The sequence below is a fragment of the Penicillium brevicompactum genome, assembly GCF_028827555.1.
Source record: "Penicillium brevicompactum strain IBT 35665 chromosome Unknown utg000001l_segment0_segment0, whole genome shotgun sequence".
Lineage (NCBI taxonomy): Eukaryota > Fungi > Ascomycota > Eurotiomycetes > Eurotiales > Aspergillaceae > Penicillium > Penicillium brevicompactum.
In genome coordinates, this window is record NW_026623203.1 from 431,310 (window position 1) to 450,705 (window position 19,396).

General features: G+C 47.5%; 7 protein-coding genes across 7 annotated transcripts; 4 read left to right on the forward strand and 3 right to left on the reverse strand.

Moving 5' to 3' along the window:
• Positions 1-1,123: 1,123 nt before the first annotated feature.
• On the reverse strand, positions 1,124-1,933 carry N7506_000102 (DUF3759 domain-containing protein; the record flags this gene model as incomplete). Its single annotated transcript, XM_056949398.1, has 3 exons — positions 1,124-1,290; positions 1,354-1,480; positions 1,901-1,933. The coding sequence occupies 3 exons, from the start codon at positions 1,931-1,933 to the stop codon at positions 1,124-1,126; spliced, it is 327 nt and encodes a 108-aa protein (XP_056815313.1).
• Positions 1,934-2,582: 649 nt separating this feature from the next.
• N7506_000103 (uncharacterized protein) lies at positions 2,583-8,123 on the reverse strand (the record flags this gene model as incomplete). The annotated part of the gene is made up of 3 exons (XM_056949399.1): positions 2,583-2,596; positions 3,563-4,244; positions 4,893-8,123. The coding sequence occupies 3 exons, from the start codon at positions 8,121-8,123 to the stop codon at positions 2,583-2,585; spliced, it is 3,927 nt and encodes a 1,308-aa protein (XP_056815314.1).
• Positions 8,124-9,388: 1,265 nt separating this feature from the next.
• Positions 9,389-9,860, forward strand: N7506_000104 (BTB/POZ domain-containing protein; the record flags this gene model as incomplete). The annotated part of the gene is given in 2 exon segments (XM_056949400.1): positions 9,389-9,742; positions 9,759-9,860. The coding sequence occupies 2 exon segments, from the start codon at positions 9,389-9,391 to the stop codon at positions 9,858-9,860; spliced, it is 456 nt and encodes a 151-aa protein (XP_056815315.1).
• A 477-nt stretch (positions 9,861-10,337) lies between these two features.
• On the reverse strand, positions 10,338-12,219 carry N7506_000105 (nucleic acid/nucleotide deaminase domain-containing protein; the record flags this gene model as incomplete). Its single annotated transcript, XM_056949401.1, has 2 exons — positions 10,338-11,815; positions 11,868-12,219. 2 exons carry the CDS (start codon positions 12,217-12,219, stop codon positions 10,338-10,340), a joined length of 1,830 nt encoding a protein of 609 aa, XP_056815316.1.
• Positions 12,220-14,060: 1,841 nt separating this feature from the next.
• On the forward strand, positions 14,061-15,055 carry N7506_000106 (uncharacterized protein; the record flags this gene model as incomplete). Its single annotated transcript, XM_056949402.1, has 2 exons — positions 14,061-14,380; positions 14,428-15,055. The coding sequence occupies 2 exons, from the start codon at positions 14,061-14,063 to the stop codon at positions 15,053-15,055; spliced, it is 948 nt and encodes a 315-aa protein (XP_056815317.1).
• A 1,117-nt stretch (positions 15,056-16,172) lies between these two features.
• N7506_000107 (C-terminal helicase domain-containing protein) lies at positions 16,173-17,030 on the forward strand (the record flags this gene model as incomplete). Its single annotated transcript, XM_056949403.1, has 1 exon — positions 16,173-17,030. The coding sequence occupies one exon, from the start codon at positions 16,173-16,175 to the stop codon at positions 17,028-17,030; it is 858 nt and encodes a 285-aa protein (XP_056815318.1).
• Positions 17,031-17,854: 824 nt separating this feature from the next.
• Positions 17,855-18,921, forward strand: N7506_000108 (uncharacterized protein; the record flags this gene model as incomplete). Its single annotated transcript, XM_056949404.1, has 2 exons — positions 17,855-18,385; positions 18,436-18,921. 2 exons carry the CDS (start codon positions 17,855-17,857, stop codon positions 18,919-18,921), a joined length of 1,017 nt encoding a protein of 338 aa, XP_056815319.1.
• Positions 18,922-19,396: the final 475 nt, after the last annotated feature.

Here is a 19,396-nt window from a genome sequence, read left to right on the forward strand (position 1 = left end):
CCTGCATACATTCAGACTGTCTATTGGACGAATGCCTTCGTGAGAAATTAGGTTCCTTATCTAAGTTGGCTTTGAAATATCTTGAAACAAAGCCGTTCTAGAAAAGAGAAACATGAGCGTACGTTGCAGTTCTAAGTATATAAAACGCCCTAGGATGGATCTGAGTAGGCTACATTCTGGCATAATACCAAATATCGTGGAAACTGTCTTGACCACAGCAGTTTATATATGCCATTTGAGCAAAGAACCACTGCCATTGCCAAAATTGTTGTTTGAATAATAGACAACAATGTAGGTAAAATCCGGCCGTCTTAGTTTCGCGTATGCCTCATCAGCGTACTGACAAATATTCTCCCCCATTCCGCACTGCACTTTAAATTCTCAGTCATGGTAAACACGGAAAATGGTACGTAAGACTTGATCATACCTTGTGCGGGTAGTGATGGAATCGCGCATGCGCGAATATCTCCGTAGTTGTTCATTCTCATCCATAGTATATCCTGGTATATGGCGTGCGATAATTCAGAAGCGCTTCCGACTCGACCAATATGAATACCGTGCAACTGCATCTCTTTGCGCTTAGGGTTACCGGAGCTGCCCGGGCGGAAAATTGAACTTGCACGAGGGTACTGGTAAGTACTACGTAATTGAACCATTGGGATGCAGTGAGTCGAGCCCAGTAGATAGGAAACAGAAATCAACACTTTTTTCTGATCATCTTTGTTATTCCCCTTTTTGATTCCGTTGCCTTTCGCTGGCCAGTAAATCCGGTGTATTTCCACAGCTATACAGAACACTTCTGATAGATTGTTTCATACTATAGAAAGTGCAGAATAAATAGGGGATGAGCTTAGTAAGGTCGTTGAGAGCCTTACGATCGTCAGGCAGAGGGGGTGTTGAATATTCCTCGGGCGCACTAGTAAAATGGCGACCCTCTTTTGTTGACATCAGGGGCTTGCTTCTTAGTAAGCTTCTCTTGTGGATCCTGTCCAAAACGGGCTTAGTGGTGAACTACCACTGACAACATACCAGGCTTAAGATACGATGGAAGGATGCGGAATGAATTACATTTGCAGCCGATATGACCATATACCAGACACCGGGGACAAGATAGATATGACAATTAGTAGTTGTCCTGATTGATAGCAGCCTTCGCCTCCTTCTTAGCGAAATGCTTGGCCTTCTCAAGGTCCATAAAGTCAATGCCCTTAGTCTCGAACAGATTGTCGATTTCAGCACCGGCGATACCAGCAATGAGCTCCTTGGCCATAAGGTGATTGTCGGGCTGGCCTAGTATGAAGAAGGATTAGTTACGCGGCGAATCCCAGATAAATTGATTGGAAGGGGTCTTACCACCGTCGACCCTTTTGTCCTCGTATAGCTTCACCGCCTCGAAAACGGCGGCAGCACCGATCAACTCGTGGGACCAGTGACTCTTGTAGCCCTCGGTGCCGTAGACCTCCGCGTGAGCGCGTGCATACTGATGGTTGTTGCCTGTTAGTCACAGGTAGTCAGTACCTATATAAACAGTGCATGCATGTAGGGGGTCGAGAAAAGGTTGAAATGGTGGAGTAGACGCACTGAAGAAGCTCATGCTGCGAGTTGGAGATATAGATTGGAAGAAAGGGCAGGGAGAAAGAGTGCTCAGATGGAGATAGAAAGCGGAAGATCGTAGGTGTTAGGAGGGGCATGTGTGCCCCGCACTCACCGTCAAGGGGCCTCACCCAATAATGGAAAGTTAATGGAAAGTCTGGGGCAAATATTTCGAATATCGCGCAAGGATGCAAATTGCGGTAGTCTGACGTCTGTCGGATATATATTGACGGCGCTGGTAGCTAGGAAAGCTAGAGCCAGAGATAGCAAGATGGGGTGGAAGGATCAGAGTTCAGTTGGTAGTTACAGAGTTGAACTTGGGATTGAGAATGAACTGCATGGTCCTGAATATGAGTTCTTCTTGAGGTTGACGAGGCATTCCAGCTGTTTGTTACGTAGTCCTTTTGGAAATACTATGGCATAGTGACGGAAATGCGGCAGAACAACAATATACTAACCTCAACGGTATTTAACTTACAATTTGTGCGGACCTCGATGAGTAACTAATAAATAGGGGATGAGCTTAGTAAGGTCGTTGAGAGCCTTACGATCGTCAGGCAGAGGGGGCGATGAATATTCCTCGGGCGCACTAGTAAAATGGCGACCCTCTTTTGTTGACAAATTATAAAGATATTGAGAAGTCCAGAAGTCGTCTCCAATGTGAGAAATCTCTGGGTCTTTAAGAGAAGCAGGTGGACAAGGGAGAGAGCCTGAGGCAATAGGACGGGGTAGTTCTGCGTTGAAACTAGTAGCTACTTTTCCTTGGAGCAGCACACTGCGAATACAATCTGTTTGTCACGAGAGCTGTTTTTCAAACAAAATAGCGCGCCAGTATACACCGCTCACCGCATGAGAGTGGCCCTTAGGGTTGGCCTTATGGAGTGGGAGTGGCACTGTCCATTTTCTGCCCGGGCAGATCAAACGAGCAAAACCACCCGGATGAACTAGCGATAAAGTGTAAGCTCATCGCCTGGATCCAATGACAAAGACTACATAGCTACCGCTGCCCGGAATGTATGAAATAGATATAGAATAATTTGTGTTGCCTCTAGGAGCTATAGTCTGGTGTTCAGATGGCAATCATCTTTCCGTAGACATATTGTTGACGATTGATAGATCGGTAAGCTCTCATACGTAGCAATGGATTATCTGTCAACAAAAGAGGGTCGCCATTTTACTAGTGCGCCGCCCGAGGAATATTCAGCACCCCCTCTGCCTGACGATCGTAAGGCTCTCAACGACCTTACTTAGCTCATCCCCTATCTATTCTGCACTTTCTTTAGTATATAAAAAACACTCTCTCAAGTACCCAATTGGCTATGCCCGTACTAGTCCGTACTATAACGACCACGTTCCGACAGCTTTCATAACCCTGCTGATTAATGTTGGTTTTTTGTGCATGCTGTAACTAAGCCCAGATCTCGGCCCGACATTTTCCCGGCCCAATCCGGTGGTTCAACTACTCCAAGAAGCAAGATATCAAGATTCAACGGCAACAACCTGGTAATAAAAGTCATGGAAAACAATGGCGACACTGTAGACCCGCTTGCATAGGAACTACCAAGAAAAAGTCGAATTTTACCAGGATTTTGTACTGTTCTGGCACTTAGAGAATTCGTGACCGTCAAAGCATAGATATATATATTTGTCGGATTGACGGATACTGGTATGTGCTAGTATTGAGGTGTCCCATTGAGATGCATTGATTGTTCTATCTGGATCTTGCTGTTGAAGTGTTATCAGATCTCAGGAGTCGTTCCTAGCGTGTTACAACGCTGGTATGCCGAGCGTACCCCGTTTACCATACAGAGACAAAGAGGGAATGGGTACTTGATGAATAACCCTGTCCTTAGTGGTAAAATACCACCCCTCAGTTCGACACACCCCCTCAGCGAGTGCCCTTTCTGCTCTTGCAGATGTGTGCGTTAGACCTCGCCCATTACCAGATGTTGCCGTATATCCTCCATACCCATCGATTGCATGAAACCGAGATGCTTTTGGCGGGGTAGTAGCTTTGTGAGACCATCAGCTATCATATCGGCGGTTCTCACCCAGTGTACGTTGATGCGCTTGCTCTGAACTTCTTGCCGAAGCCAGTGCTGGTGTATGTCAATATGGCGGAGCTTCGTGCGCAGTTGAGGTGTTTCTTTTTCGAGAATCCCGATAGTCTGTTGGTTGTCGCATCTGATGCTTAGCTCGTGCTCAGGATCGAAGCGTATTGCTTTGAATAGCCGTTTCCACATGGCCACAGTCCTGGCAGCTTCTGAAATCGCAAGGAGCTCAGCTTCGGTTGTACTGGTAGTCACCGTACGCTGCTTGCTGGCCTTCCAATCGACAGGTCCTCCAAACATCATACATGTGTATCCTTCAGAGCTTTTTCGATCAGGATTATCGGCGAATGAGGCGTCGCTAAAGAACTGAACTGCCTCTGGTATCTGACTATTTTTCTGTGATCGATCGCGCGCTCTGTACGCGATCGCCGATGTCCGAGTGTTGTAAAGGTACGAGATGACTCTATTGATCGCATCAAGGTGCTGGGGACCGGGATTTGTGAGGAATTGAGCGAGTGTAGCCGTCGCTTTCGCCGAGTCCGGTCTAGTGATTGTCGTTGCATATTGGGCTGAGCCAACCTTCTCCTGGTACTCGTGAATCTGTTGAGGCGTCGCCTGGCCGTCAAATGGCTTGAGTGAGTAACTAGGAAGTGGTGTATCGTATCTGCGAGATCCGGTGAGATGGTAACGGTGAGCCATCGAGGATATATATGAATCCTGACAGAGCCAGAGGGCCATCTGTTGTCTGTCACGGAGAATGCGTATCCCGAGGAACCACTGCGCCTCTCCCATATCTCGAAGCTCCCAGTGTTTGCTGAGCTGTTCTCTTAGGTTTTCGGCTGCCGTATGCTTTGAAGCATGGTTTACGATGATGATATCGTCAACATAGAAGAATACGATGATGCCGTCCGCTGCAAAGAGGCAGATATCTTCCTGTACTACCTGCAAGCCTAGAGATGTGAAGATCTTAGACGCTTCTCGTTGCCATAGGCGTGGAGATTTCCGTAGGCCGTAAAGAGCTCTAAGAAGCTTCCAGCACTTGGTTTTGCCATCTTTGTCAAACCCTGGTGGTAATGAGACGTATACAATCTCATCTAGTAGGCTGTTGAGGAATGCGTTGACAGCATCGTATTGGCGTGTGTCCAGATCGAATGCAGCGACCAGCGCGAATACAGCACGTGCGGTTCGCACTGCGAGAGTAGCTGAGTACTTTTCTTCTGCCGTCATCCGTTGGAGATCTCCTCGTACGCATAGCCTTGCTTTCAGCTTGCTCAGGAACCCATTGCTATCAAATTTATAAGTGAAGACCCATTTGAGAGGTAGGATCTGAATGCTGCGGTCTGTTGGACGCTGTACTACCTCGAAGGTGCTTTTGCGAGTGAGTGTGTCAACTTCAAGGCCTGCAGCGGCAAGAAAGCCCTTGTGATATTGATGGTTGATCATCTCCTTCCAGTTCTGAGGCTCTGAAGGCAGATCATCGCGGTGCACGAGGTTATGAAGGTGAGGAGCGTTTAGTCCTGTTGCGAACGCTGCTAAGACACCTTCATGATAGTCTTCTGGCTCTTCTAGCGCGGCGGTAAATGCCTGGTCCACTGGTTTCCTGTTCCGTGCTCCAGTGACGATGTTTTGATCCGATACATCTCCAACGATATCCCTTGGTGCTCTTGGATGTGCTGTCTCATGTTGTGCGGGCCTTCGATCTCCGGGAAATGCTCCTTGAGATGATTGCTGCGTCTGAGGCGCCGGCAGAAGCTGTGGCTCTGCCGAGGGTGTTAGAGACGGTGTGACCGTCTGTTGAGGTTGGCCTGGTGACTTTGGTGGTTCAAAGGCATTTTCCTGGCGTTGAACGTCCGGTATGGCCTCTGGTGACTGCTGAGTACTCTCACTAGCTGGCTCGTTTGTTTCTGGCTGGTTGTCAAGCTGTGTGAGCTGCTCGATATCCTCATGCTCGTCTTCACCAATTTCCCATGGCATAGCTTCGATTACGTCGCTAATAGGTGGCTTTTCTAGTTCTTTGGGGTCATATCGTAGATTCTCATCGAATACTACGTCCCTGACCTCTCGCACGGCTCCTCTGCGCGGAAACCACACTCGCCAGATGTTCGAGGCTGTGTAGCCTACTAGATATCCGATATCCGCGCGCGGCTCCATCTTGTGGCTCTTTGGAATATCCTGACGGCGCACGTAAGCGCGACATCCGTATAGCCGCAGATTTGAGAGGTTGATGCGTTGTTTTGGCTGTGCGTGGTCGATTCCTGTTGCCTCAGCGTATGGAATAATCCACTGACCGTTTGGAAGCTTAGTGGGCGATCTGTTGATGATGTATATAGCTGCTTTGACGGCTTCTGGCCAGAGAGCCTTCGGAAGGCCTGCTTCTAGCAGTAAGGCTCGTGCCCTCGCAATTATCACCCCCCCAGATCGTTCACTGAAGCTGTTCATCTCTGGTGTGCCCACCACACTGTGTTCCACGATGAAGCCACATTCACGAAGGAAATCTTCTACCGTGCGGCCGGCAGCGCGCTCGTTATCATAGCGAAAGGCTCGAATTGGCAGCTTCAATTGTGTTATTGCGAACGCGACAAAATGCTTGACTGCATCCTGACAACCACTCTTCTTCTCGTGTGTAGAGGCGGCATGTAAGCGTATCCCTTCGACGTAGAAGTGTGTCATCCACTTATCATCGTTGTATGCTGTCTCGATCCGCACAAGGTCAAAGTGAATTCGACCATATCTGCCGTACTTGGTTCCATGAACTCTTCTCGAGATTTGGCGCTTTGCGCTAGTCATTTGACAGACTTCACATCTCTCAGGATTGCCGATAGCATTATCGATATGTTGACCAGTGATCTTGATTCCATCAACGAGTTCTGCAAGTTTCTGGATACGCTGATCATACATATGACCTAGGCGTTGATGCCAACGCTCGGCCGTGGCTGAGGATATTAGTGGTTTTTGTGAATGCTTGACTGTCGCGAACCCAGCCGGAATTGGCCGGTATTCGAGTACGTATAGCCCACATTTCTCCTCGAGCTTTGCAATAGGCTGACCGCAGTGAACGAGTGCTAGTAACTCGATATCCATGATGAATCCCTTGCTCTTCAGTCTCGACGCGGATAGTAGGTTCGTGTGGAATCCTGGCGAATACCGTACGTCCGAGACCTCTCCGATAGAGGTCTTTCCGGTCTCGGGGTCTGTGAGGTTCACTCTCACCGTTCCAAAGCCTTGAATTCTTGTAGAAGCGTCTCCGGTGATGACAGTGTAGTCAGCAGGAGTGAATGAGACGAATCTCTCGCGATCGTTGCTGATGTGAGTATTCGCGCCGGTATCAACGATCCAGCTATTCTTTAGCGGAAACTCATCACTCTCTTGCGCCGCTTGTACCGCAAGATCATGCGAAAACATAGAGATGATCTGTTCGATCGACCGTTGATCTTCTGAGGCTGCAAACTGAGCTGATTCGGTCTTGGCTAGCTTTGCGATGGCTTCCTGGTCCTGGAGACTCATCCTCTTGATGAATTCAGGGATTTTCTTCTCCACAGCTTCGTTCGGGTTCCAGCCTTCTGGCCTCAGCGATTTGTTGAGATAGTAGCACTGCTGATACGTATGGGCGCCATTACCACACGGGCACCGTGTACGGTACGTTTTCTCCGCTAGTTTGGACTTATTTTGACCAAGTCTCGCCTCATGCTGACCATCTAGCGTGGCAAGTGCAACCTTCGACGATCCCTTCTTCGCTGACTGTCCAAGAGCCTTACGACGTGATCGGTATGAGGAGATAACGTCATGGAAGGATATATCGTGTATGAGGATTTTCTCCTGCCACGCGGTGCAGAATACGTCATCTATAGGCTGAATAGCGCGCAGGAAGTCTCGGATAGCGTACTTGACACTGTATACCACATCAGGCACATCTGCACACTTTGCTTCCTCATATAGACTCGTCCACTGAGTGAGCCAGTGATCTGTATTGACGTTATTCGCTGGTTGTTTGATCATGGCTCTCCACGCAAGTCGAAGCTCTTCGGTCCGGGTCTCTGGCTTTGGCTTGAATTCACGAGCTAGCCTGACAAGTTTCTGATGCGGCGAAACCTCATCGACAGTGAGATAGTGATACTCGGTTGCGAGAGAACGTGTGATTAGACTGTTCATGCGTGCCATCACCTTCAGCAGACGCACCCGTTGAGTCTCACGTCTATCGTAGGCTTGAATGCGTCGAGTCCACTGGGTAAATTCCTTCTCTGTGAGTTCAAACTCATCCTCCACGTCTTCGCGAATACTGCTAGGTTGAGGCTCTTGGGCGGCCTCCGGAACCTGTCGTACGCTCTCTTCGGAAAGATCTGGATTCAAGTATTCCCACACATCTTCGGAGATAGCTGCTGATCGTATATGGCCTATCCAGACTCTCCATTGACCTTCCGACCGTAGTCGCTGGTCCTGAGGCACTGCCCTCAGTTCTTCTGAGTAGAGGCTTTCTGACATCCTTATACTGCTTTCCCTATTATATCCTATCGTTCTGTTCGCAATCGGTCGTCGGCAACGCTCGCATGTGCCGTTTGGGGGTAACCGGGCGATTCAGGGGTATCCGAGATCTGCGGAAGATTATACGCGCTGCTAAGATATAGAGCAGAGAGGTCTGATATATCTTAATGGATATTGCAACGGGCAATCGGGCTCATAACTGTCGGATTGACGGATACTGGTATGTGCTAGTATTGAGGTGTCCCATTGAGATGCATTGATTGTTTTATCTGGATCTTGCTGTTGAAGTGTTATCAGATCTCAGGAGTCGTTCCTAGCGTGTTACAACGCTGGTATGCCGAGCGTACCCCGTTTACCATACAGAGACAAAGAGGGAATGGGTACTTGATGAATAACCCTGTCCTTAGTGGTAAAATACCACCCCTCAGTTCGACAATTTACTTTGGGCGAGAGCCAACCACTATGTTGCATGTGTTCCCACTACCCCGCCTACATGGGACCGTCTCGCACTCGGACGACCGGGGTCGTACCACTTCGCAATACCACCTGTAGATGCCGACACCTGCGAGCACCTATTTCATAACTTCAGTTGCTGGTATATTTTGCGAATTATTGAGCGACCAATAAATGTCCAAGAGAATGCAGCGTCTGAAATGGCTGAAATTGACAGTATAGCACCTGACCAAACCGTTTCCATCTCGTGTTACCCAAGCTGTGACGCATACCACCTGCATGATGCGTTGTACTCGCATATGATTCCAACTTATAACTGGTTGAGCTTTAGCGGGCTTATGATTGGTAGAATATATGGTTGGTAGATTATGTAGATAAACAGAATGCCTTGGAGAAAACCTCTACGATTCCTCGAGAGTTTATTTTTATTTTTTTCTAACATTTCTTCTTTTTACGCACTTGAGAATTAACTCGGGCTCTTTTGGTACCGTACTGTAATGCCGTTTGGCCAACGAGTTGGCTACATGATCAATTGGCTTCACTCTCAACCTTTCTCATTTTCCCATACAATTTTAGCCAATCGAACATCCAATTTTGTTGCAATGACCGACATATCTGAAGCAAGTGCCCCTGAGTTCGCGAGATCGTATGTAAAGTTACATTCCTGTGAACGATCGCCTCTGACTTTTCTACAATATAGCTTCCTTTCATTCTATCGCGGACCTTACGTGAAGATACAAGTCAATTCTGGAAATCATGAATACACGGTGTCAAAAACTCTTCTTTGCAGAGAGTCTGCATATTTTTCCGCGATGTTTGAAAATGAATTCAAAGAGGGCCAAGAGCAGAAAGCCACCTTGGACAAAGTCGAAGGTGTTGTTTCAGCGCAAAGTTTCGAGGCTCTCTTGCAATGGCTATACCTCGGTAGGGTGAAATTCGAGCTGATGGTACCCGAAGATCAAATTTCAGCTGCAATAGAACTTGCGAGATTTGCTGATATGTGCCAAATCACTGGATTGGAATCCGAAATGGCCCGATACATCGAAGAGATACTTAATGCAAATCCGGAGCCCGAGCCATTTACAGGACGACATGTCGATATAAATACCTATTGTCTCGAGCCTCGGCATATTATCTCGGCAACGCTTCTGCCTGGAGGCCATTCAGTACGTCAGATTTTAGCTAAGGCTTCGGTTGGGGGATATCTTCGTGACGAAAACCACAAATTCAAACAAGAGACTGGGCAGCATCCCACCTTTGGCTCTGAAGTTCTCCAAGAAGTAAGGAAGACTTTGAATGGACTGGAGGTCTCACAGTATGAGGCTACTGTTAATGATCCCTTAAGCGGGAGGCGAATAAAGCTCAATTCTCCTTTTGTTTGATTAAAATCACAGCTCGTCATAAATAAAGACTTGTCTACTACTGTATAGGCCTATTTCTGTGCAATATCCAATTTTTATTCGATTATGAAACCGAACTACTCAAAAGTTTTGGAAAGCTTCTGGTCTGTGTAGCTCCCGTTATCTTAACATCATCACAAGTATCGAAACTTCACAGAGTATGAGGGTTAATAGAGCCTATGTAAATCTTTTCTCGGCTAAGCAGACTTGTAGTAAATTCGCAGCATTTGGAATTTGACCAGAAGTCTTTCAGGTGAAGGTGTGAATAGCCGTAGTAGATAAAACAATAAAGCAAGCGCATAAGCATCAGGCTACATTTCATGCTGTAGGTTTTTCATAACACCAAACGGCAAGCATAAAATCAACCAACAGATGTAGGAAACGACTCGAGCTTCAAGGTCACGTCTTGGCAAGAAATGTAAAAGGCATTATCCACCGGCAGTTCATATAGGGTTTCCTTTGTCAATCCTAGTGGATCAATGACGAGCGATCCATCTGGCAGTCTCTCATCTCCACCATTGTCAATTCTTTCAATACTGTATATAATTGAATGAGGCGTCAAACATGAGCCTGGTGTGGTTTCCATATAAATATGGACTTCAAGGGAGCCGGAAACAAAAGTCGCTTCTTCGCTGGTGCATAGGATGCACGGAAAACCTTCTACCGATCCTATTTTGTGGCTCACAGGCACAGGTTCTGTTGACGACAAAAGCTTCTTTGCGATAGGCTCTCCAACCGCAGTGGGCTGTAGATTTCGTGAAGAAAGATGTAAAGAGAAAGAACTTCTTGTCGTTGGCGAAAGCGAAAGTGGCAGTAGAGTGCTTTCGTAAGGGGGTTGAGGATGGATATGTTTGTGACCAACAATTCTCGCACCTATAGTGTTTCGAGCCAGGTTCAAAAGCACTTGATTGAGTTCCTCCTGCAACCCCTTCATTTGCAAAAGATTGGGTAATCTCCATCCGGGGTATAATCTCCCATGGGTTCGTGATGTGTGCATCTTGCCATGCGTTTTTATAAAAGCATTGCAAAGAAAGCAGGCGTCTTTGCTTGACGCAATGACACGTGGAAACAATTCAGGTGACGACTCAATCTCACAAAAGGCGATTAGCTGTATTTCGGAGTGGATCTTTGACTCTTCCAAGGCTTTCTGTGTTTCTTGTGAAAACATCTCATGGGAAAACTTAATCTTAGAGGGTGCCATGCATCGCGATATCTGGGAAACATCATAACGGTGACCATTAATGATGCCTAGCAGTGGTACCAAATCCTCGAGTTTCGCGACGTGGCTGGGGCTATTAAGCCTGTCGTATGCCACTTGGGGGAGGGTAGCTAGCTGAAGCTTCATATTTCGCACCACGGGGTGTCTTTTGGCGATGTGGTATAAGATTCTAGCTGCCTCATGATATCTTGACACTTTCCTGATGATGTTGCAGAGGCAGCTTGCAAAGTTTGAATCCTGAACAACTCCATGTAAACCAGTCGGAATAAGGTGCAAGAGATCGGATAAGTTTGGTATTTCATTCAAACGTCGAATCAGCCCCAAAAGCTCAGTAAGGCGAGATTGCACCCGATGATTAAGCCAATTATTCACCAGCCGAACAGCTTCCTTTGAAAGCGATATAAACCGACATGAGGTGGCGGTGAAGCTTGAATCTCGGAATTTTTGGGGGCTTATTCGCCCAACACCATCTATTGCTACTTGCAATAACTCTTTGATTGATGGCCTAATCCCATTTCTTTTGCTTGGAGTCAGACGTAGCCGACAAAGAATTCTTGGGGAGCACATTGCAACGATTGATTCAAGGATTTCCTCTCTGGTTTCTGTGGATCTTGCGCGGCCTAAATAAGATAAGCAAACAATCTGGAATGGTAGTAGAAAAGACATACGTACGATCAAATTCTGCGTTACGAAGAATATCGAAAATGACTTCAAATCGTGCTTTTATGGATCGAAGTATATCATCACCGTCATTCCAGGTACATTTGTTGACAGCCAGAAGGACCTTTAAGTGACTAGCAGCCCGATCTTGCTCCACGCAGACCGATGGGATGTAATCTGAACCATCCCGACTCTTGGAAAGATAGGATAGTATCTCCACCAACTCGCGCTCTGTCGAGAATGGCAATTTGTATTGTTTATTGGATGAGGTAGGTTGACTCTTCCGTTTTTGGCTTTTGGTTTCGGGGAACTTATGTAGAAGAAAATTGAGCGCTATCAGCTGAGCGCAAAGTACATGAGACATTTGGAAGTTCCTATTAATATCGCGGAAATCACCGAGTAAACCTTGAGAGGGCGAGAAAGTATTCCGAGATTCACAAGACGGCTATGCTGTTACAAAAAGAGAAAATAGGACTGCAAGGCCAGCATAAGAACATGTGGGCGTCGTCAGCAGCAAATAAGTATGATTAGTCATATGTTCAACTCGCGCAGGCAAACACGCAGGCAGGGAGACGTGATACCATTCCACAGGCCCCCGAGCGGCCCGCCCGCGTCACAGCTAATTGGACAGATTGGTGGCTGCACACTACTTCTGCGCGAACACATGTACAAAAAGAAAGAAATCACGCAGACAATCCTTACGTATATGAAATGAGACGAAAAATGCAACAAGGGGTACAACGAGCGAAAGCCGAATTGTTTGAAATTAAGGCAGTTAAGACGTAAGAGCGATTTCTGGCATGAGAACAGAATATCAGCGTTGAAGCCGGATAAGAGGTCAGATGAGCTTGCTTCTATCTTGACTTTGCCTGAGGGCTTTCCTTCTATTGAATTTTTCTAACTTACCCCTTATCGGTATCAGCTAGTAAGCACCAGGGTCAAGTCCTCCGTGTCTCTAAAAAGCTGCAATGGGATTTCCAAACCCTGCCACGTCTCCAGCTGAACTGGCATCGTATGTTTTGAATTGTTGAATCAGCGTTGTAGAAACTTCAAAGAAATTATGATTATACCGTAGTACAGAAGCTACGTACACTGACTCAACACCGCGGAAGCCAATAAGCGCTGTACTCGACCTTGCGCCCGGGCTTTGACTACCGATTTGATCAAGCAGCGCGTCGCTTCGGACAAAGTTTGGATCACACGTAAATGGCACAATTCGCACAGGGCTGGGCGGCGCTTACGGTCACCCCAGAGAGAAACGGCAATTAGCCAGTCGACCTGTTCGGTTCGGTTCTCTGACTTACCCGGAGGCAGATGAAACTGTGCATTGATCGAGCTACGATTATCGCCACAGAAGTATATAGATCCCTGATCAAATCAATGTCTGTTGAGTTCAAACATGATCGTGCTTCGGCAGGTCCCGATCGGTTTGATCACCAGCAACGGCTGAATGCTGGCGAGAGTGAACTAGATCGCCTCTCACTTTGACCCTCGATATGATTTTTCATAGCGACACTTTACTATCCTTTAATCACGGTAATGGATGTAATGTGACTGCAAGGTAAGTCATGGTCGTATACCCCAAATTCATTTTGGTTCGGGGGCTTTTACGTGATTGCAGGTCGTGCTAATCAAAAACGCCTAAATAACGGAATCCTGAAGGCCAATCATTTAGCGCCTAGTCAGGTCAGCACACCCTGGGGTGACGGGGGTAGGGGGCTTTGGTTAGTCAACAATTTTCCTGGCTCTGCTGACGTATCTGTTTGCTCACCTTGGGTGGAAGAAATCAGTCAGGTCGATCATCGAACGCTCATTAATATGTACATTGATAAACATGGCTGGCTCAAGTCTATGCCCTGTCATTATTCGAGTGCCACAGAAATTGAAATGCATCATGTCTAGGCCAAAGTTTTACTTTATCGCGGAATTGAACGGATGGAAAAATTGAACTGTTCTAAAATTGAAAGTGGGGTAAGAGGGTTACTTGACGGTTATCAGGAGAAATATTAGGGCGCGCTAAAGCGCTGAATCATACCGTGTGGTTGGCAGTCCAAAATCGAACGGAGCTAGGCGCTCCGCGGAGAAAATGCTCATCCCGCCCCCCTCCCCTTCCCCCATGTGCCGGATTTAGCTACAAATAACAATCTCCTCGCAATCATAGTAGAGGATTATTTATATTATTTATCTCTTTCGTTAGTATCAAGAATGTTGACTAAAGGAGAATCAGCTCGACAAAGTCTAGCAAATTGTTTCTTGGATCTCAGAAACAAGTTGCGATCCGGCGGCTCCAATCCTCGTTTGAATCAAGGCCAATTATCCGATGTGCAGAGCCTTATGGGAGAGATTGAAGCGCTAGAGCTCTCAATTCGCATGCTTAATAAATGGGGAGATCTGACGGATATGCACGACATATTGTCCTGGCTTGAGCATGCCTGTCGAGAGCCTATTGCGGAATACGACCAGTTGGAAGAAATCCTCAAAGGATCTCGTTTGACCATCTGCATCAGGGCTTTATATCCCATTATGTGAGGCTTCTTAGCAACTTCTGTGGCCTTTGCTAATCTATTTCCAGTTGCTCGGCGTTTATTACGAAAGACATCAAAGGTCAATACCAGCAGCTCATCACAAGCGCCATTAAATTCTTTGAAAAGAAGATGGCGGAGGCCGCGTTCTCCGAGATCAATCTCTTTGGTCAGTGCTCAGATTTCTGCGGAGCCTTAATTCAACAAATTCGACAGGTGACGGCCTATGATTCGGAGGATCTTAACTTCAATCAGCGAGGCTCGGCTCTCTGCCTGTATTCCGAGTCAGACCAAGCTGGTATATGCAGCAAACTCAGAAGTGATAATGTACCCCCCGTTGGAATTTATAAATGGTCCGAGGAAAAGAATGCCGTGGGGGTTTTGAACTTGCTATTACATGACAAGGTATCTTTCAAAGACGCAATCGAATGGTTCACACCGCTCATTGTGGTCGCGGCTCAACTATACAACACTCCATGCATTCTGGCGCTGAAAGATGAGAAATTCGAAGCTAGCACCCCACAGGGTCAAGGAAACGAGTGCTTCATCTGTGCGGACAAGCTTGATGAAGACAACATAATCTCTCGGTTGCCTTGTCAACATTACTTCCATCGACAATGTGTCGTATCTTGGCTTTGCTACAAGGAAACCTGTCCAATGTGTCGCCATCACATATAATGCTTGAAGATCAGTACCATGTCAAAGTACAACGATGGAAGATGAGCATTTGACACATTGAGCAATCTACATAGATTTTGGCTCAAAGCTGCCACCAAGAACATGAAAGAATGGATTTATTATAGCGCACCGTAGCATTGCTGTGACCCTGAGTGTTGCAATTTTCCCGAGAAATTATTCATTTACATCAGCCATGCATGAATTGTTTCCAAGTTAAGCTCGACTGACCAGCTGGCTAAGGACGCCGCATTGCCCAGGCAAAACACACCTTCCGCCCTCTGCTCACGAAAGAGAGAGTATTCATCCGTGCTCAGTGGAGCAGGGATGGAAGGAACCCACCAAAAGTGGTCGTCTACGAAGACTCGATGCCGTAATCACCTGCTTGCTACATCAACCCACCCAGCATACTGCTCAATATTGGCCACGATTGGTTGGCTAGTCAGATCAAGCGATGAACACGCTTTACTTTCAATCAGGAGATCTAATGGTAAACCATCTCAGTAACTTTGTAGTAAAGTCAATTACTCTGCATGACCCAGACATCTGCTGGCTTCGCATTCGACTCGAGTGACGGGAAGCGAGGGGGGTCCCACAACAGCTCTACGACGCGTGCTCCATCGCATCTTCCGCGTCTTCCGCCCTCGACCTCACTGACTTCACACCGAATGGCGGAGTGTATGAACCTCTCGCCGTCCGCATCGCGAGGTCTTTGCTCATTACGTCTGTACAATTCCCTGTCACAGGTGGTTCGTCACGCACCTTTGGCTCTCAGAAGTTGCTCAGTGCATCCAGCGCGGCTTCTTCGAAGCGAGCCGGGGAGTGCGACGAACTGGAGACAACATCATGTCAACATGACATGAATGGTGACTGCATTGATGGAGACAATTGTAAGTGATCTCGTCGGTAAGATATGACCACGAAGTCTTGAAACATCCACGGGGAAGTCATGGCAGCTAGACAGAAGCCAGTTCGAGACGCGCTGTTGGTGAGCCAGGTCTCAGGCCAGCACCAGTTGCACAGCTCAATGTACAGCGAAGAATGAGACCTGAGATCTCGCAGCTTATCAGGAGGATATACCCCAAGCTCGAGGACCATGAAAGCGTGACGACTCTACCCAATGTTGTTGGGATGCGTAACAACCTCTTTGGCTGGGCCATCGTTGTGCCGAGGATTGGAAGATGACGGCAGCCGTGTGAAGTCTCATAGCAACCAATGGGAGGTCGACATGGCTACTGCGCTTGTTCAGCATCTTTTCCGGCAGGGAGAGTACACAAGCGCGGATATTGCGCTCTTGACTCCCTATACCGGGCAATTACGGAAACTTAGGACGTCACTCAGCAATGATTTCGAGATTTGTCTTAGTGACCGGGACTTGGAAACTTTGGCCGCGGATAGGTTTGAGAAGGCTGAAGATGAGAAACCTGAATCAAGTGGTTACAATGCAACCGAGAAGAAAACTTTGCTCCAGACGCTTCGCCTTGCAACTGTCGACAACTTCCAAGGTGAGGAAGCAAAGGTGATTGTTGTCTCCCTAGTTCGCAGCGACCAAAAGCGGAAGGTTGGCTTCCTACACACCGAAAATCGCATCAATATGCTCCTCAGCCACGCTCAGCACGGCATGTATCTCATCGGAAATACCGAAACATTTCTCAATGTCCCCATGTGGGCCGATGTCCACTCTCAGCTATCCCGTGTGGATGCCGTCGGCGCGGAGTTGGCTCTCTGCTGTCCTCGACACCCCGACACGCCTATTCTATGCTCTGAGCTCGCGACTTTGAACGGAAGAGCCCTGAAGGTGGGTGCAGTCTGCCGTGTACCCGTCGACTTGAGCCATGTGGTCATCAATGCCAGGCCAAGTGCCATTCGGTGGTCATGCACGACGGCTTTGCATGTGGAAAGCCCTGCCCCCGTATCCGATCGACCTGTGAGCATGAATGCCCCAAGATTTGTGGTGAAGATTGTGGCCATTGCATGACGGAAATCGAAAACGTGGAGCTCCCTTGTGGTCATATCAAGAAGATCATCTTTTGTCATCAAATACTTAACTTGAAAGTCATTAAGTGCGGCGTCAAAGTCAAAAAGGCTGTACCCAAGTGTGGTCATACGATTCAGGTTGGCTGTTTCAAGGACGTTACTGCCCTGAGCCATGCACGGACATTCTCAGCTGTTGCCACAGTTGTAGTGATTGCTGCGCAAACTGTTTGAAGGAGGTCCATGACGGAAGAAAGATATTGAAGCACTCGAATTGCGCGAAAATATGCGACCGTCCACATGGTGCTTGCAACCATCGATGTCCCAAGACTTGTCATAACGGGGAGAGTTGCGGCTACTGCGGAGTAAAGTGCGAGTTATGTCTCAGTGGAATCCATCACCTCATTATCGTATCGAAATCTTAATCATATATACAGGTTCAATGTTCACACTCAGCATGTGGCTTAAACTGTGGAGTGGCATATGCACCATGCATTGAGAAATGCACATGGTCCTGCACTCACCAAGGCTCCTGCTCAATGCCTTGCGCGGCACCATGCGATCGACTTCCTTGTGATGAGCGGTGCGCTAAGATCTTCAAATGCGGTCATCAGTGTCCGAGCCTCTGCGGGGAAGATTGTCCAAACAATCTGTGCCAAGAGTGCGGTGACAAGGGAGATGCCCGTGTTGACCTCCTCGAATGGAAAACCTATTCCGAAATCAATCTCCATGAATCTTCGATCATCGTGCTTGGATGCGGTCATTTCTTTACAAGCGAATCGGTTGATGGATTGGTTGGCTTGGATGAAGTTTACACGAGAGATAAGGATGGAAGATTCGACAGCCTTCGAGACGTCTGTTCTCTCGTCACTGCCATGCCGTCGTGCAGATTGTAAGCAGCACATTCGTCAGTTTGCGACGAAATGTTACAAATGTGCGATCAACCGCGCTGTTATGGATGGGATTTGTAAGGGGTCCCTTACCAAAGGTCGCACCGACCTCGAAGTCCTTGAGTCTCGTCTCAATGACGTTGAAGACAAGCTTAAGTCTACGGAAGCATTTTTGGCAACGGGAGACGCTAAATCACAGCTCAAGGCACGATATACGGCCTGTGAACACCTTGAGACGGAGGCTACAAGTCTCAGCAAAACCATGGAGGCCGAGAATCAGCCAATGCAACGGCTCAGGGATGCAATTACTATCTACCAAGAATCTGCAAGGGACAAAGTCGCCCCCCTTTCAACCCGAATGGAGCCTATGAGATTAGCACCAAGAGAGCCTGATAATGAAATCTCACTCGACGCACGGCTAATATCCATCAATGCCCCGGCAGTCGTGCTCAGCGATATGTTTAGAGTGGTACATTCAAGCATAAAACTGCAGCAATACGACGGCTCAGATTCACCAAGCCATCATCAACATTGACTCCAGTGTTGAAACAGTGTCGAGACTTGATCACCCAGGCCAATGGAAGAAGTCTCTCTCGTATCGTCATCAGAGCAACCATATCATTCGCCAAGATCGCCCAGCTGGACGCGTGGTATCACCGCACTCATCCAGTAGAAACGACAACAAATCTTCATCCCCAAGAAGAGTACACGGGTTTTGAGAAAGTCGAAGACCGCACTAAAACTACCCGTTATCTCCTCATCGTCGCATTGAAACTATGCGACGAACTGCGAAACTGCCCAGAGCTTCAAGAAAAAGTCCGGGAAATGACCCGTCTCTATGAGGGGCCACGTTATGAGACCGTCACTTTAGAAGAACTTCAATCAATCAAGACGGCCATGGTCAACGGTCGATGGGGAATCGCTACACACTCTGGGCACTGGTACAATTGCGTCCGTGGACATCCAGTGAGTGAATTCCCATTTTTCTCGAACTATCTCGAATAGTTTTGACGAAGCTGAATAATCGAGTTTCTAGTTTGCTATTGGAGAGTGCGGTATGCCAATGGATCAAGCTAGATGTCCGAGTGTGGAGCACCAGTTGGGGTCAGAATCACACGGCTGTTGAAGGCGTATCTCGAGCGCGCGAGATGGAGTAGTTGGTAACTTTAGAGTGCAGTGGTAGTAGTAGTATTAGTTCTAGTATCCATTTATACTGACCCCTCGCAAAGTTGATTTCCCAACTAGATCAAAATACGAATTCGTCCCCAGCCTAGTGGGTTGTGGGTTAAAATCCAACTTTGCGAGGAGTCAGTGTAAATGAATTCTACTACTACTGTATATGAAACCCACAACTATATCTCAGTAAGTCCACATGTAGAATTTTCGACTCTATGAACTCAGAACCTTACCAAAGCCTTTCGTGGCCTGACCAAACTGTTTAAAATGTGAGGGGCAGTACTATATCATTTGACTAGCTAGG